The sequence below is a fragment of the Dinoponera quadriceps genome, unplaced genomic scaffold, assembly GCF_001313825.1.
Source record: "Dinoponera quadriceps isolate SergipeBrazil2010 unplaced genomic scaffold, ASM131382v1 scaffold153, whole genome shotgun sequence".
In the NCBI taxonomy this organism is placed as follows: Eukaryota; Metazoa; Arthropoda; class Insecta; order Hymenoptera; family Formicidae; genus Dinoponera; species Dinoponera quadriceps.
Genome location: NW_014554275.1, coordinates 293,216 through 309,516, shown reverse-complemented (window position 1 = coordinate 309,516; position 16,301 = coordinate 293,216). Strand labels below are relative to the sequence as shown.

At 36.7% G+C, this 16,301-nt stretch overlaps 2 protein-coding genes across 4 annotated transcripts; one reads left to right on the top strand and one right to left on the bottom strand.

The window, feature by feature from the left end:
- Positions 1 to 938: 938 nt before the first annotated feature.
- Positions 939 to 3,897, bottom strand: LOC106741971 (phosphatidylinositol transfer protein beta isoform). Its single transcript, XM_014614475.1, has 6 exons — positions 3,621 to 3,897; positions 2,822 to 2,852; positions 1,846 to 2,109; positions 1,677 to 1,754; positions 1,232 to 1,612; positions 939 to 1,067 (listed from the first exon to the last, which is right to left on the bottom strand). Exons 1-6 carry the CDS (start codon positions 3,635 to 3,637, stop codon positions 1,023 to 1,025), a joined length of 816 nt encoding a protein of 271 aa, XP_014469961.1. The 5' UTR covers positions 3,638 to 3,897; the 3' UTR covers positions 939 to 1,022.
- A 2,341-nt stretch (positions 3,898 to 6,238) lies between these two features.
- LOC106741597 (7-methylguanosine phosphate-specific 5'-nucleotidase) lies at positions 6,239 to 10,330 on the top strand. 3 transcript variants are annotated; one of them, XM_014613747.1, is made up of 6 exons: positions 6,239 to 6,307; positions 7,941 to 8,196; positions 8,272 to 8,370; positions 8,459 to 8,528; positions 9,052 to 9,635; positions 10,030 to 10,134. In XM_014613747.1, exons 2-6 carry the CDS (start codon positions 8,053 to 8,055, stop codon positions 10,132 to 10,134), a joined length of 1,002 nt encoding a protein of 333 aa, XP_014469233.1. In that variant the 5' UTR covers positions 6,239 to 6,307; positions 7,941 to 8,052. The 3 variants fall into 3 exon arrangements, with proteins under 3 accessions (XP_014469233.1, XP_014469242.1, XP_014469253.1); XM_014613756.1 differs by having other exon boundaries at positions 6,257 to 6,322; XM_014613767.1 differs by lacking the exon at positions 6,239 to 6,307 and having other exon boundaries at positions 8,053 to 8,196; positions 10,030 to 10,330.
- The last annotated feature ends 5,971 nt before the right edge of the window (positions 10,331 to 16,301 follow it).

Genomic DNA, 16,301 nt, shown 5'->3' with positions numbered 1-16,301 from the left:
CCCCCCGCCCGCACACTATTCTCGTGAAACGAGAAATGCAAAACGAGAAAAAGAAATTCTCGTGAATTTGGTATTGTTAATATTTCACCGTCAACCGTCGCAATATAATTAAAAAATCCATCAGTTTGGTCCTAATTTTGGGAGATCAAACGTATAAAAAAAAAACGCATTCGTCGTTAACAATTGAGGACAAACAGAAGGTCGCTATAAATCGGGATCTGCTGTGCCTTGTTTCGTGATCGGCGAATATCGAAGATTATACAAAGTAACCGTAGACACACACCCAAGACCGTTATAACATATACGTTTTCGTTTTCAAGCTTCCGGATATCGCACATCCTCGCAAGTTTGAGAAAATATTCTCGAAATGTCGTCCGAAAATACGCGATCACTTTCGGCCGAAATAATAATACTTCGAAACACGGACCGTTAATATGCAACATTTAGATTTTTCAATTGTACATTAATATTTTAAACTGTGGATTTTTTTTTAACTATTTAACTACGATCAAACTTGCAATGTTAAATCACATATTTCCTTCCTCCTTTTTTTTTCTTTTATGTACTTTGCAGTAAGCATTTTGTTGTTCGTTATTGAACTTCGATACCTACTTTTATCGAACTACAATGCCGTTAAATAATCGCAACTCTTTGTCTAGATATGGTTTTCGCGAAACCAAATTCTCTTTCTTTCATAATTATGCACTTTAAACAGGAACCAGACTACACTGGTTATTTTTTCCGTTTTTTTGCCCTCTTTCATAGTAATAACTATGTTATGACAATCTTCGACTGTAGATACATTTATCTAAAACGCTTGTAAATGTAAAATAAATTAAAATCGTAAGTAATTTGTAGTAGACACTGAATCTAGACACGTAAACTCCGGAAATCGTTCGAATCCTGTAGAATCGTCTATGACAGAGCATAACAGGGTGTATATCTGTAGGTATGCGTATGTATTTGTGTTGACATGTATAAGGAAATTGATTTAACCGTTCGTAATAGAAGCTATCAAAGCCTCAATCATCAGCGCTCATACCCCGCACTTCTCCTTGATGTCTTTGCTGCAATTAAACATACACAATACATTTTAGCGCTTGGAAAAAATTGCTTTGTCTTTGGCAAATTAATTTGCTTAGGGTGCTGTCGCACAAAGCAAGATCATAGAATAGACTCGCCTCGAGGTGGAAAAGTTCGTCGGAAACGGAAGGAGAAATGAATCCCTTACCCTGTCCAGTTCTTCTTTCGTATTATCTTCGATTGCTCTAATATCCTCCATAGTTAGACCATGCCAGCGATCTATCCAGCAGAAAACTTGTCTATGGAAATTAGTGAACAGACGCCTCTCCGCCTTCTGAATGAACCCTTCGACACGAGTCTGCAGACCAAACCATCTGAATTCGCAAGTGACTAACTTATAGCACGTCATGACAGGCTGAACATTATTCTTCCAATCCTTCCCGACGAGAGGACCTCGGCCAGTCTTCTGAGACTTAAATTTAGTCGGATCCTCGTCTTCTTTGTAATCGGCATTGGCAATCGGATCGTTCGCAATATCTATGTGCACGATCTCCCTGATCTTGAGCTTATCGGGCGGCAACTCGTGAACCTGTCAGGTAGAAAAGACGTGTAACCAGCCGATCGTACTATAGCCGACATCTCGTCGTACTTACATTATGTTGATTGCCGACATCACCAATATGAAATGACTCTATCATGATCACAAAGTTATCCTTCATATAACCTGGGTTCTGTGGAAAATAAGAATAATGTCGATGATCTTGTATATGCATGTATATTTAATGTATCGGTATATTTCACATGTATGCGCTAGCAACTTACAGTAATAACTGTTTTACAATAGGGATAAGCGTTCCAAGCCTCCTCATGTATCTCCAGTGAGTTCTTTGGCAGTAAAATGCGAATGAAAGCAGGCACTTTACTAGCTAAGTGGTAAATCTTGTATGTATATTGGCCTGACGAATATTTTCCACCAAGTAGAGGGTAATTCGTGAAGGGTTCATTTTTCAAAACCTCAATGCCCTCTCCACCACCTGTGTTATTTTTACTAGCTTCCGCTACAGAGTACAGTTGAGCTACCTGATACTGTTAATAAAAAAGGAAAGATAACATATGAATATGGAATAGCTTCCACTACAGAGTACAGTTGAGCTACCTGATACTGTTAATAAAAAAGGAAAGATAACATATGAATATGGAATAAACAAGTTTGTTTTTTCTCAGTTTTTTTTAAATACAGGTAGTATTATATAATTAATACACGCATATGAGAGTTAACCCTGAGGAGCGAATGTGCTTAATCATCTTTCCTCTTAAATGAATATTTCATATTATTACATTAACGAGCTGAATTAGAGAAAAAAAAAGAAAAAAAATATATATATATATTTATATTGTCATATCTAAAAGAAGCATCAAATCTTATTATATAATAATCAATTATATAATATAATAATAAAATTAAAATGTATCTCTCTTTCCCTACCAGACAGGATAAGTAAGCAGAATTAACAACACGAAAGATACGAATGTAATCCATGGTAACAGGTAACAACGAAGCTTGTTGGAGCATTGTATGATAAGAAAAATGTTTAATTTGCAAGAGCTCCGTACAAGAACTTAACCAGAAACATATTGTCATATAAATGCCAATTAGATGATTGGCAGATCCTCTTGATTGTAGAGCATCGCTAAGAAGCTAACCCCAGTCATTCATTTTTTGCATTCTAATATTCTCAGGAGTAATATTACAAACTGGGTCATTATGAGCAGGACCTTTGCAACAGATTGCACGTACCTCTTCCACTGTTAGCGGTAGAGTGACACGGCTGTAACAAACAAGTAATATTAGTTAGCATAATTATGCATCAAACATCGAATAAGAGAACGGTAAAGATCACGTCGGCTGCAAGGCAACGGCGGCCTTGAGTCACGTTTCCCGCATTAAACTACCGGGGGGAGGGGGGAGGGCGGCACACGTTGCTGCCGCGAGTCGCACGTAAAACGCTCGGGCAATCTTAATTAAATCCAAATTCGAAAACAATCGATCAAACACGAAACTCGCGTTACCGAGTCAGATCGGTTCGTATTAGTCAGTGAATCGATGACCGGCGCCGAAGAAATCGAAAAGATTTTTCGAGCTCCATGTCAGCTACACCTAGTCAGCTACACTTTCCTGCACTTAACGCATTTAAAACGAGGCAGGCGTGCGTTCGGGCCTTCGGGTAGGAAAGAGAACGGGGACAAGGTGCAGAAAGTGCAGCTAGACCTCTAGAATCAGGCGGTAAGGGATGAGAGGGCTACCATCCCTCTTCCGTCCGTCTGTCTCACTCTTTCTTTCTTTCTCTCTCTCTCTTTCACACACCCACATACACGCAGACTCTTTCTCTTCGTCTTCCTTTCTCCACCCCCTCCAATGGCAGCCGCCGTTAAAGATTACTAATCATCGCACCCCGTTGATCGGTTTTGAATTTCGCTGCGCTGGCAGAGACACGAAAAACAAAGGAATTCGTCGGCATTCGACGTATCGCGAACAGCCGACGATAGCCCCCCTTCCTTCCCCCCTCGCCGTCGTTCAGGCTACCGCTACCACTTACAATTCCTTGATGAGCATTTTAGTCAGCAGTCAGAGCACATGGACCACAGCAGCGCATTCACAGCAGCAGGCTTGACCGCCGACAATGAGGATGGAGCGCCGCCGCCGTTGTCGTCGTCACCACCACCAGCACCGCACCACTTCTACCCTCGTCTTACCACGGCGAATTCACTCGCGCTATCGCTCTATCTCTATCGCGGGCCGCCGCCACCGCAAAGTCATATACGCAGAGAAGCAGCGCCGCGACTCGCCAACCGACTGACACACTAGCCGTCGCTGGCCACTCTACGGTCCGCACCAGCACACACAGCGGCACCCGCCACGGCCACCGCCGAAGAAATCACGCACACAGGTACGCACGCGCGCACACACATACACCGGCGCACCTGACACATATACACACGTGTGCGCTACCCGATTCCCCCTCACGTTTCACAACCCCTCCGATCGGCGCTTTGATTCCCCACCTTGCTCCGAACTTTGCCGATGACGTCATTCCAGCTAGATTAGACGCGCGTGCGTACCGCCCGCGTACGATCGTTTCTTTCTTTTGCATTAAGGCCTGTCCAGATGGATTCGCACACGAGGATAATTATATTCATCGAGAAATCCACCCGATAAATCACGCGTCTGCATTATAAATAGCGCGTTGATATGATGTCCTTTGCACTGGATACGTGATTGTTCGATTTTCCTACTTATATATATTTTGTATGTATATATATGCACGTATATAATATACTACGTGGATTTATAGGTCCGTCTGGATAGGACCTTTAAGACTTGTGTTGGATACACTGATGAGCATTAAGGGCGAATTCTCACAGTCATCGATTTTTCTTCGCTGTTGTCCAATTACATCATGTCTTGTTTGAAATTTATCTGAGGGAAGGTAAAAGAAGTTTACACGCATGTATACTTAGAATTGCTTCAGCGAATTATTTCCATGAACAAATTTGCCGTGTAATTTTTTCGCATAGCACAATAAAATTAAATATAATATGTAATATATAAGTAAGATAGAGAGAGAGAGAAAGATAGAAAAAGAACAACAAATACAACATATTGTAATTTTACCAGAATTAATTGATCGCTTGAAAAATATACGTTCAATATTACACATAACCATGTTTCACACATACATGGAGCCTTTTTTAGCACAAACAACTCGGTATTCGTTGTTATTGATTCCTTTGAAGGACGGAAATCGGATATTTCTTTACACATCCAAATGTCATAAAAACAGTTTCTACTGAACCATCGATTCCACTATTATTAAAAACAACAAGTTGATATAATTCGAACGGTATACAAGTAGCAATAAACATCCTATATAGCATAAATGCTCAAAAAACATCCTACAGACGTTCCAGAGATATTCGAACATCTCTAAGATATCTTTTAAATATTTATGCTATGTGGAATTGGATAATTCTAAAAATTCGGAAGCGAAATTATTTAAAATCTTTGAAAAAACGTAATAAAACGTGAGCTTAAAATTTTTTAAATAATGGATTGGTGGATTTTTTAAATAATGGATATGTGTTAAAAACAATAAACTACACAATAATTTGCGAAGTTACATATTAAATAAAATGCAATTTATTACGTTATTTAATCAAATAAACGCTCATTTCAGTGCATACATCGACGAGATAATACTAAAGACCGTCAACCCTGGGTAAATTTTCGTTCATGTTCCAAAGCCTCGAAAAGCCCGGGAGTAATTGAAAAAAACGGCATCATCGATTTTTTTAGTCATTTGATATAAATATCTGGATTATGGTATAAGTAAATTTTATAATTTATAATTACATTAATGTTCCATCGATGTGTATACTGACTACAATAAAGTATTAAATCTTTTGGCGAAACTGCATTTTTACAGTTACTATTTATGCTTGTTTGATATAAATTTACTGACAAATTTATCGACTGGAGGTTATTAAACAGCGAAATTTTTTCGCACGCTAAGACCGTAAGGCCAACAGTTTTTAATATTATCTTTTTAAAGCATTCGGAACTTAATTTATCTTTTGCAGATAGCTATAATCGATATAGCTCTCAATATACCATAATTAAATATGGAGAAGTGTGAAAATGATTATAAGTTTACTAAAAATAGAAGATAATGAACAAATTTTATCGAATGAAAATACTTGTGGCATGTCTTCATAAATGCCGCATTTCAGAAGAAGATAATCGAGAGCTGGCGTAATACTGAATATTTTGTTTCTGGAAAAAAGATGAAGATATAAAGAAAAACGAACACGAAAATAAAAACAAAGACGAAGAGGAAGAGAGGTAGAGGAAGATGATGAAGACGAAAACGAAAAAGAAGAGGAAGACAAAAATGATGACGATGATAATAACAATAACAACGCAAACAACATAGATATAAAAGAAAGTTCTAATGAAAGCATAATAGTAATTCATATAAATATCTCAGGACGATAGACACGCAGGAATATAGATTATTAAGCCATAATTATGAGACGAAAAATACTATTCGTAAAGATGAATAGACAAACGATATCTTGGCGTCTTTACACAAAGTGATTCAATGCAGCTTTTTCCAGTCGATCATCAATTCATGAAAATTAGGTTTAATCGCTGCTAGAACGTTTTAGCCTAACTTCAGTTGAAAATATTATAAGAATAATTCATGCGTAATACAATTTATTTCAGGTAAGTAAAACAAAGGTAAGTATATACAGAAATGCTAGAGGATGAGATACAACTTTTACAGGTGAAAAGTATCAGTAACAATGTAAAAAATGTATCTTAGAAAACATAATTTTTTATCATTAGCACAGAAAGCAGTGAAGTATTGTAAAGAGCCGAAACTGATTATATAATATATTAAATTTTACCATATTAGATTATACCGCTGAAAATTATTTAAACTATAAGTATTTCGACAGTTACTTAGGTAATTATTAATATATTTTAAAAATATGATTTCAAATATATCGATAACGTATATGATAATACAAAGAACTTATATCATAAATAATTCTAAGTAAAATGTAAATATCCTAAAGTATTTGAAACTCAATAGCTTATAACTTTGCTATTATAATTTAGTCTTATTTTACACGTTTTTACAATCAGTGGTATTGGGAATTCAAGAAAAATCTAGATCAGTTTAGATATTTAAAGGAATATGAATTTTTTGGAAGATCTATAACCTCTAATTTACAGAACTTAAAAGAAGGTACGGTTAGAGTGCATTAATGTTGTTTAGTAAATGTGCGCTCATGAGGAGATATGTTACAATTGTGACTCACTTATTTTTTTCGTTTTTTCTTTTAAAATATATATTAATTGAACCATATTATTAACTATATAAATACATGAAAAGTTATGTTTCTTAAATATTATAGAAATATTTAATAGCTGAGTGTAAGATTAGACAAAATTAACATACATAATTCTATATTAATATATTATTATGCATCATAACAAGTTAAATATTTTATACAATTTGTATGGCCTTTGAAATTCTTATAGAATCTATATTACTGAAAGCGATAACACTGTATGTTACTTTCAAACTACAAGTATATTTATCTTAATCTAATTTTTAATAAAACTACTCAAGATATGTGACTTGATTTCTGTATTGTTAAAAGCTTTTCCGGAATTGATAACACTAAAAAAATATTGGTATAGGTGTCNAAGTATAACTTGCTTTCTTAAGAAAGGTGTGTAATCTGATCTTAAATCACAAATAGTTTATGCAATAATTTGTACTTAACAATGGTTATATATGTATTAATTGTAGATTCGGATTTGGAAAAAGTTTTAAATTATTTATTGAAATATTGAATTTTCATTATTAAAAAATACTGAAAAATCAAATATTATCACAAATATATTAAGTTCTTGAACTTATAAATCATAATATTTTTATAAATACTTTTATAATGATTGCTGATAATATACCAGGCAATTGAACAGATTGTTCTCATGTATCTAATCATTACCTAACCAGAGATTGTTGAATGATACCTGATATTCATTATATCTGTTCCGAATTTATGCGTTATCTGTACCCGGATTTAGAAAATCTAATTAGGATAGTAAAAATAGAAACCAGATATAACAATGAAACTTTCTATCTGATATTCTATATCAGCACAAGTATTCAAAATACATTCTAGAGACCACCTTAAGGATATTTGAACATTTTGGGATGTCTCTATGACATCTTTTGAACATTTGTGCTATATGAATTTATACATAATTTTTCTTATCAATTCTTCATTACAATCGAGATATTGCGGAAAAAAAGAAACGCAAGAATCTTCCATTTCAGCTGTGGCAGTACCGGTATAAAATCGTAATTTCCTGGACGTACTACATAACCGACACACGTGTATACGGCGGATACACGTGACATGCGCACTCACATGTAGTTGGTTGATTAGATGTTCAGCGCATCAGTACGACGGCAGAGCGGTTTGAGAAGCCAGTTCAGAGCTCGAGGCATTTTACAACGGAACTGTGGAGTGTCGTTGCGTTTCTTCACACTGTCCCTGACGACGATGAGCAACGATATCACGATCGACGACGTAAGCAATTACGGTTTTCTCGCGCGATGATGTGGCCTTTTTTTTCGGTATATATTAGAAAGTACATCGTTACAGTTTCCTGCTTTGAGGCTGAAGCATGTTTTCGTCAAGGACGAGGTCGGGCTCCTAAAGAAGATTAACGCTATTCTGCAAGGCGGTGCGAATAATTTGCAGGTACACGTATGCTTCATTCTTACGGAGAATTTCCTCTCTCTGTGAATATTTGCCCTATTTACCTGTCAATTTACCATTCTTGGTGCAGATAGTCACAGATTTTGATCTGACTCTGACGAAGCAACACATAAATGGCACACATTCACTCAGTAGTTTCGGTAAGCATGATCACCGGGTCTAAACAATATGCTGTTGGGTGTTTTTCATTTGGCGATGCAAATTTGTACAAGCATCATTTTGTTTTTGTTACATATTCAATGATTAATAAAATGGTTAATAAAGATAGGATGATACTTGTGTCGACTTGTGCCACTAAATGAATAGCATTTATTGTGTGCTAATGCAACACTAACAACACAATAAGCAGCATTAACCCCTTGACAAACAATGACGTTTGGGAGATGTCATTCATTTCATGTACCATTGTAGACTTTGACGTCTCCGAGATGTCAAGAACTGTCTCCGGTGACGCCGATGACGCCGTGCAGTATATTATTAGATTATTCAATTATTTCACTTGTGATTATTCAATTGTTTCACAAGCTTGCACATAACTTCATTGAGCAAAATTAAATTGTATTTTTCGGACGCATCAAATTCCGTTTTATTTGTATGTCAAGGGGTTAACATATAGAACTTGTAGCAAACTCTGACTGACAACTTGTTAAATTTTGAATTTAGGCATGTTTCGGAAAAGCAAGCAACTACCAGTAAAATATTTAGAAGAGGCTAAGAGTTTGTACGCGAAATACCGGCCCATGGAGATAGATCCGAACCTGTCTCTGAATGATAAAGTGAACGCTATGCACGAATGGATGACAACGGCACAAAGTCTGCTCAAAGGCATCGAGTTTGACTCGCATGAGATAGAGGAGTTGGCCCAATCGTGGGGCGGAATCTTGCGCGACGGTACGGAAGAAATATTTGAGAAGCTGCACAATGCACAAGTACCGGTAGTGGTATTTAGCGCCGGTTTGGGTGACATGGTGGAAGCTGTGTTGAGGTACCACAATGCTCTCTACGATAATGTAAAAGTAATCTCCAACTTCCTCAAGTATAACGGAAATCACTTGGATGGATTTAAGAGCGATTTGCTCATTCATGCGTACAATAAGAATGAATGTGCACTAGAGAAAGATTACGTGAACATGCTCGGAGAGAAGCAAAATGTTTTATTAATGGGCGATACGACCGGTGATGCTGATATGGTGGGGAAAATGGAAGACTCCAAGACAGTCCTGAAAATAGGGTTTCTTTATGAGCACGTGAGTATCTCGTGATTATTGTGCTCGCTGTGTCTATGGATGTCTCCATTACTCACTAAATTGAGAATGATTAAAATTGTCTAATCAGGCGTATCCGTTTCTACTTTTTCATCGTAACTGAATTAATTAACGTTCCTTTATTATAACTTAATCAATTGCTATATCGTTCGTATGTTAATATCCATTTTTTTTAAGTATAGACTTATTGAATCATATCGCGTCTCATGTATCTTTATTAATCAACATTCACATTAAAAGCATATTTAGGAATAAATACACCTAATTAAAAATTCTTAACAACTCTCGACCCAGTGAATGACGAGGCATCAATAGCATCGAATGTAGAAATATCACAGCATTATAATATACTTACGGAATTCTTCTATTTTCATAGGTGGATGACAGCTTACACATGTTCATGGACAAATTTGATATCGTTCTGGTCGACGACCAAACAATGCGAGTACCGATGGAAATATTGCAGAACATCTTGCAATGATATTTTGATAATGATTTATACGAAAATTTACTTGCGCCTATGTATGTACACTTGATTTAAATGCGCGGAAATCTTTTACGTACATTATAACATTATAATTCAAGATATATAGATTGTTCGACACTTTTACATTTGTTTGAGAAGCTCACTCAAAGACATTAATATATTTTTAACAATAATAATAAAATTAAAATTTATACTCTGGAGTGAGTATAATTATTTGTAGATACATCAAATAGAGATGTTTGAAATAAACTAATTTTCACTCTAGTTCGATGTCTAAGAAGTATATTTTTAGAATAATGTTATATTTTTTTACACATTATAAATTAATATATGCATGGTGCTGCAGCGTGCGAACCATGTACAATAATATCGATTATGACATTTAAGACGTGCGACGAAGCCAAACGATCTGCGAAACCTGAGCTACGAACGATTAATTGCGATTTGATATGATCTGTGATAACCGATGCTCAAGTTGAAAACAGTGTCAGTTTCAATGTTGAATGTATCCCACGTTACTAATGTCGTACCAAGAATTTTGTCGCAATAACTGGCCTCTGTCAGTTTTTTTCTAAAATAGCCCAATGAATATTTTAGCTCAGTGCTCTGTCAGAAATTATCTCAGAAATTAATTTAAATCTTCGAGTTTAAAATATTTAAACTCGAAAAATATTTAAGATATTTTGAGGGTAGAAAATCGAGAGACTGAAGAAAAAAGTATCAATTCAAAAGTGTGTAGATTCTAGTTTAATCAAGTTTCCACCAGAAACCTTTTTTATAGTTGCTATATTACATTTATTAAATTTAAAACAATTAATTAAGTTCAAAACAAAATGAGCACGCGTATAAAATTTTTTTTAGAATGCAAAGAAAAAATTGCTATATAGGAGCAGTTGACAAGAACGGATTCTTCGTTTTAAATGTTTCGCGCCATTTGTAGTTATCGACAGTTGAGTCGAAACATCGCTCGCTGAATATGAACGCTACCTTCTGGCCGCGGTTGAAACTTCTAAGGAGTTTCAAACCGTCGCGCGACGATCCGTGCGAACGTTAACTGTGCTGCGGATGATTTGCGTTGTTCTTTTTTCTTTCTCGTTGTTCCCACACAATCTGTCACCTTACGCCTTTCGTGCTGGTGCGCTCAGATACTTGAAAACATCGGGCAATGTTCGGTACTCGAGAACTGACAAGTTTAACCTAAAACTTACCTGTTACGAACGGTGTCCGGCAAATCGTTCGACATTCCTGCCGCTTCGACGACTCGTCAAGCACGACCCGGTCGTTTTGCTGAGAATCGACACCGATTGTGACAAACGCAATCGACGTGTTTTTTTTTTTAGAACAAAATCGAGCAACTTAACTACGTAAGAAGAGAATGACTAGAGGCTACACACGTCGACGCTGAGACAACTTCAGACTGATCGTCTCGAAGCATCTTCCGCGCGAAGATGCAGAAGACGCATCATGGCGCCCGATGAAGTGACGTAGAACCGTTTTTACATTCAAATTTTTCGATTTCAATTTTGCAAAAGTGCATTCTTACAAGAAGCTCAAAGTGAAACACAAACGGAGGAGAGGAACGTCGGCTGACGACAAAATCTACTCGCGATAATTCAATATGATCTGGTGAGTAAATTAGTGAAGATATTCCTTTCTTAAGAAAGGTCGGCATGGTTAAGATTCGTCGCACTCGAGTCTCTTTGTTCATTTGTGTCACACTTGGAAATATTAATTCGCAACACGGTCGCACGTATTGCAAAGAAAAATATGCAAATCGTCGCGGTGAATGTAAACGGACGACTTGCGAGAAGTCGCGACCCCTCCTCGCCGCCCTTCCTTGCCGGTCGAATGGGGGGTAGTCGTCGTGTCTCGGCTTTTCAGTGCCGGCTGCGAATATTGGAGTCGCGCGATCGTTCTCATGTCGTCATGACGAGCGCAATCTTTGAAATAACAGTGTTTTTGAATCTCGAATTGTGTCTGTAGAATAAACGAAACTTTTTTGCTCTCCCGTTTGTTTCCGGATAGAACCCGGCGCTAATCTCTAATCATGTCTGAAATCGCCTCACAATCAGACATCGACTTGGATAACGGTGAGTATCGCGCTATTAATTTCCAGTAAGATCAAATCCTACTAACATGCTTACGTAGAATTTCAGTAGAAGTTATTATTATTTTATTAAATAAATGGGAAAGTATAGTTACTCCCTTTTTTGTAATGTAAAAAATAAATAATAGATGATATATATAACATAGACAAGATATGAAATATTTTACGATTTAGCAAGCATGTTAGTTTGCTCTATAGCTTTAGTTTCGGAAAAACCCATTTTTTCCCAATTATGCCACGGATTTCTTTCAATTTCTGTGTTCCAAGGGTGCAAAAATTTGTCTGGAAAAATTCACATATGTTCGATCGAAACCTGCTACATTTTCTTTTTTTCCGTGAAGAAGATACGAAATCAAAATATCCGCGGAAAAATTGAGAGAAAAACAATTTTTTCCGAAACTTAAAAATTATACTTCTAAGCGAGTTCTGCCATATGTTCAAAAAATTAATAATATTAGAAAAATCATATTTGATCAAATTCTCGCTCGAATACACGATACTTTTTATTGTACCGTGTAATTAATTCAATTGCTTATTTATAAGAAATAGTGAATTTTCAACATCTGGTCAACGTAAATCTCATTTACTGACAGCGTTTTTTTCTCCTAATCGCCTCGATTTGTCCCGATATCGTGTATTTCGAAGTTTCGCCAAAATAAATGAGAAGTTTCCGGATATAAAGGATATACAGAAATCGTTCGTGGTAAATAGACGAAGTAAACAAAAACGATCCGTTGCTTTCAGTTTTCCAGCAAATATTTATGGAGTGCGATTCCTCTCTTTCAACATCGATGGCGTACTCGACGCTCTCCTTGGGCGACGAAGTGCCGATCTCCAAAATTGTCCAATACGTACAGGAACAATTACCGATCTGGTCGTGAGTATTCGGATGCAATTACTTCTCGGCGAACGCGACACGCGTCATCCTATGTTGACAGTCGAACGCGGCGCGACCGCGAAAACTTAAAACAAATTACGCGTACATCCATGGATCGATACAAGGACGGGCAATCGATGAGCGCCGCGACTCAACTTGCGTGTACGCGTTTCTTTTTTTTTTTATTATTTTTCTTTTATTGGCAATTATTCAATTTAGGGGAGTCGGCTCCAATGGCCTTGACTATGTACTGTTGAAATTATAGTTCTAGGTAAATATAGGTTTTAGCCGTCGATCATTGTTTATCAAAAAATGATTAACAAGAGAAGTTTCTCAAATAATACGATATTTTCTGACACTGTATGCATTAAAAAATAAATAATTGAGGGAGTTTACGCAGAATCGAAGTATATAAATAAAATTGTGCACGTTTATGGCTTCATCCCTCCCCTTTGTAACAATTAACCTAACCTCATCCCTTTATTTCCTTGACAAATATCACATTTTCGATATTATATAATTAATGTAGTATTTTAAAAATGCCAATAGACATATGAATTTTAAGAGAATTTTATTTATCACTCAACAGATTTAACACATTATGATAAACTGATTTATTAATGAAACAAAAAGGTTAGGTTAATTTTTAATTTTTAACAAAGAGAAGGGGCGAAGCCCCTCTCCCGCGTATATATGTGTACTGCTCTACTTACACGCTTCGGTTCTTCGTAAAAATTTCCCTACACTGTTTATTTTTTAACTCATTTGCATCATTCGAAAAGGTGGAAAATTGGCCCATATCACCAAAATATTTTTTTGTTGTATAAAGATAGAAATGTTTCAAAATGCATAAGAAACGAAAAACAAAATGGCGTACACAGAATTTGCATTATTTGCAAAGTGCAAATTTCTTGAAATTGACATAAACTTATTTCGGGACATCACTGTTCTGATGTACGGTATTTCAATACTTTTGTTCGTGCTCCAATAACTTTGTAGATTTTAGGACCAAAAATATCAATATCATCAGTGCAAAATAAACTTTCAATTCCTCTACAGAAATTTCTGTGAAACTCTGATCGTTTTTATCAAATCGATTAGTTTCCATTTCAATGTGTTCGAGAATTTTCTATCCAAGAAATAATCCATAAACGTTCTCTCTAGTAAAATTTGTAATATCCTTATATACACTACTAACAGATATAAATTTATGCAATTTAAGTTAATCATTTTTTTCTTCCCATTCAATCACTTACACTTTGATCACTATCACTATTGTCATTTTCAGAAGATTATCGCAATAATACGTCTACGTTTTGTAGGCCTAATTACTTCTTCATTACTATTAGAATCACAACCCTTCATTTTTATCCAAATTTTTTGTCTTTACCCGGAGAAATACTTTAATCCGTTTGCAGTCATCACTCTTCACTAACTGCGTGCATATGTGCTGTGGCTATGATGCACAAAACACTAGCGCGCATATCTGCGCTTCGGTGATGGCTAGGAAAATTCCGCGCATGTATGAGCTTATGATGCAAATGGGTTAATATACATATACAATATCAAGAAACATCGTATTTATGACACTTATTTTGTTTATAACTTTTCTATAAACAATGACCGACGGCCAAAAACTTTTGAATGTTACTCAAGACAATAGCCCTGACAACGTTGGTCTATTCTTTTTAGCTGAACTAGCTGCACTAGTTGAAAGAAATTTACATACACGTTGAAGCGTATAAAGCGTACGTACGAGATTCTCACGTTTTAGTGTACGTACCTTCCTTGAACTAATATAGTCAGTTTATCCAAAAAGAACAGATCACAAATTTCAAGGTCAAAGCCATTAGAAGTGATTCCCCTAAACTGAATAATCACTTACTTTTTATTTATATCTCGCACTGTCGATGCATTATTGGTCGAAAATCGCGCGGGTTTCTCGGCGATGCTTGCACGACAACGTCTACCACCGCATGTCTCTTAATCCTCACGAGAAGGAAAACCTACATTGCGACTCTACTTGATCGACAGGATCGAACACATATTAGAATTGTGGAAGTGTCTGACTAATGTTTCGACAAATGACCGTGTGAATTTGCGACAATTCAAGGAGGCGACGAAATGCTGGATCGCCAAGGTGTTACAGACTCAGACGCAGGACAACAACAATATAGAGAGAGAACTCTACAAGTATGCAGCGGAGTTTTAAATGCAAAAAAAATGCACGGAATCGCACATGTTACAACGTAGTGCGTGGCGATTATAGCGTCGTAACGTATCATAGCTGAGAAATTACCGCAATTATCGCGCTCTGAGGCGGCGCATTGGCCGGCTCTGCACTCGTGGAACCGAGCTTGTCGTTATTCGGATGGCTTTAAAAACTGTGGCTTTTGCTACAGAGATACGCGGCGGTAAAGGGAAGAGAAAAACACACGTATTGACGATTCTCGATCGGCCGGATCTTTTTCGAGAACGAACGGCGTGCGATAAACCGCGAGAAAATCGACGCGACTACGCGTCGCGTGGACGACAATGTAGCACTGTGGAAAGCACTGAACTGTAAATTCAGCACACGGAACGCCAGGCAACTCCGCAACGAGCAAAGCAACTTCAGACGCTCGGCGAGTATAGCCGGGTGCCTAGAGAAATTGATTGGAGGTTCGCACCGCGAGGTAGACTCTCGCGGTTTACGATCGGCATGATCCGTAAAGTCGTTCGAGCAAATCATTGTAACCACAAACAATAAGTACACATATACAGGCTCGTTACAACTAGGAAAATTAATAAATTGTTGAGGCCATAAAGAGCCACGCACAGATTTATTAGTGCTATTAAGGCGAAGATTAATTAACTCGTGATTGTCAAAGATTAAGATCGACTGAAATGTTTGATATTTTTACACACACACACACACACACACACACACACATATATATATATATATTATATATATATATATATGTATTTGTTTATTTATATATTGAAAAATTGTGTGTATAAACCGAGCTCTTTATGGTCCCTCAACAATTAATTAATTATTGACTACCTTTAGAAAAACGTTTATCTCGCAACTGTTTGGGAATTTTCCGACCTGAGATTGGATCATTCTTTTAGATCTACAACCCAACCTCAGTACGGAATATTCCCGACAGTTGTGAAATAAACATTCTACCG

Coding starts and splice junctions, on each gene's coding strand:
- LOC106741971 (XM_014614475.1), bottom strand. Junction 2,110..2,821: donor TACCGCTAACAGTGGAAGAG/GTACGTGCAATC, acceptor TTTTATTAACAG/TATCAGGTAGCTCAACTGTA. Junction 1,755..1,845: donor ATTGTAAAACAGTTATTACT/GTAAGTTGCTAG, acceptor TATTTTCCACAG/AACCCAGGTTATATGAAGGA.
- LOC106741597 (XM_014613767.1), top strand. CDS start 8,053: ATGTTCAGCGCATCAGTACGACGGCAGAGCGGTTTGAGAAGCCAGTTC. Junction 8,529..9,051: donor ACATTCACTCAGTAGTTTCG/GTAAGCATGATC, acceptor TTTTGAATTTAG/GCATGTTTCGGAAAAGCAAG. Junction 9,636..10,029: donor TAGGGTTTCTTTATGAGCAC/GTGAGTATCTCG, acceptor CTATTTTCATAG/GTGGATGACAGCTTACACAT.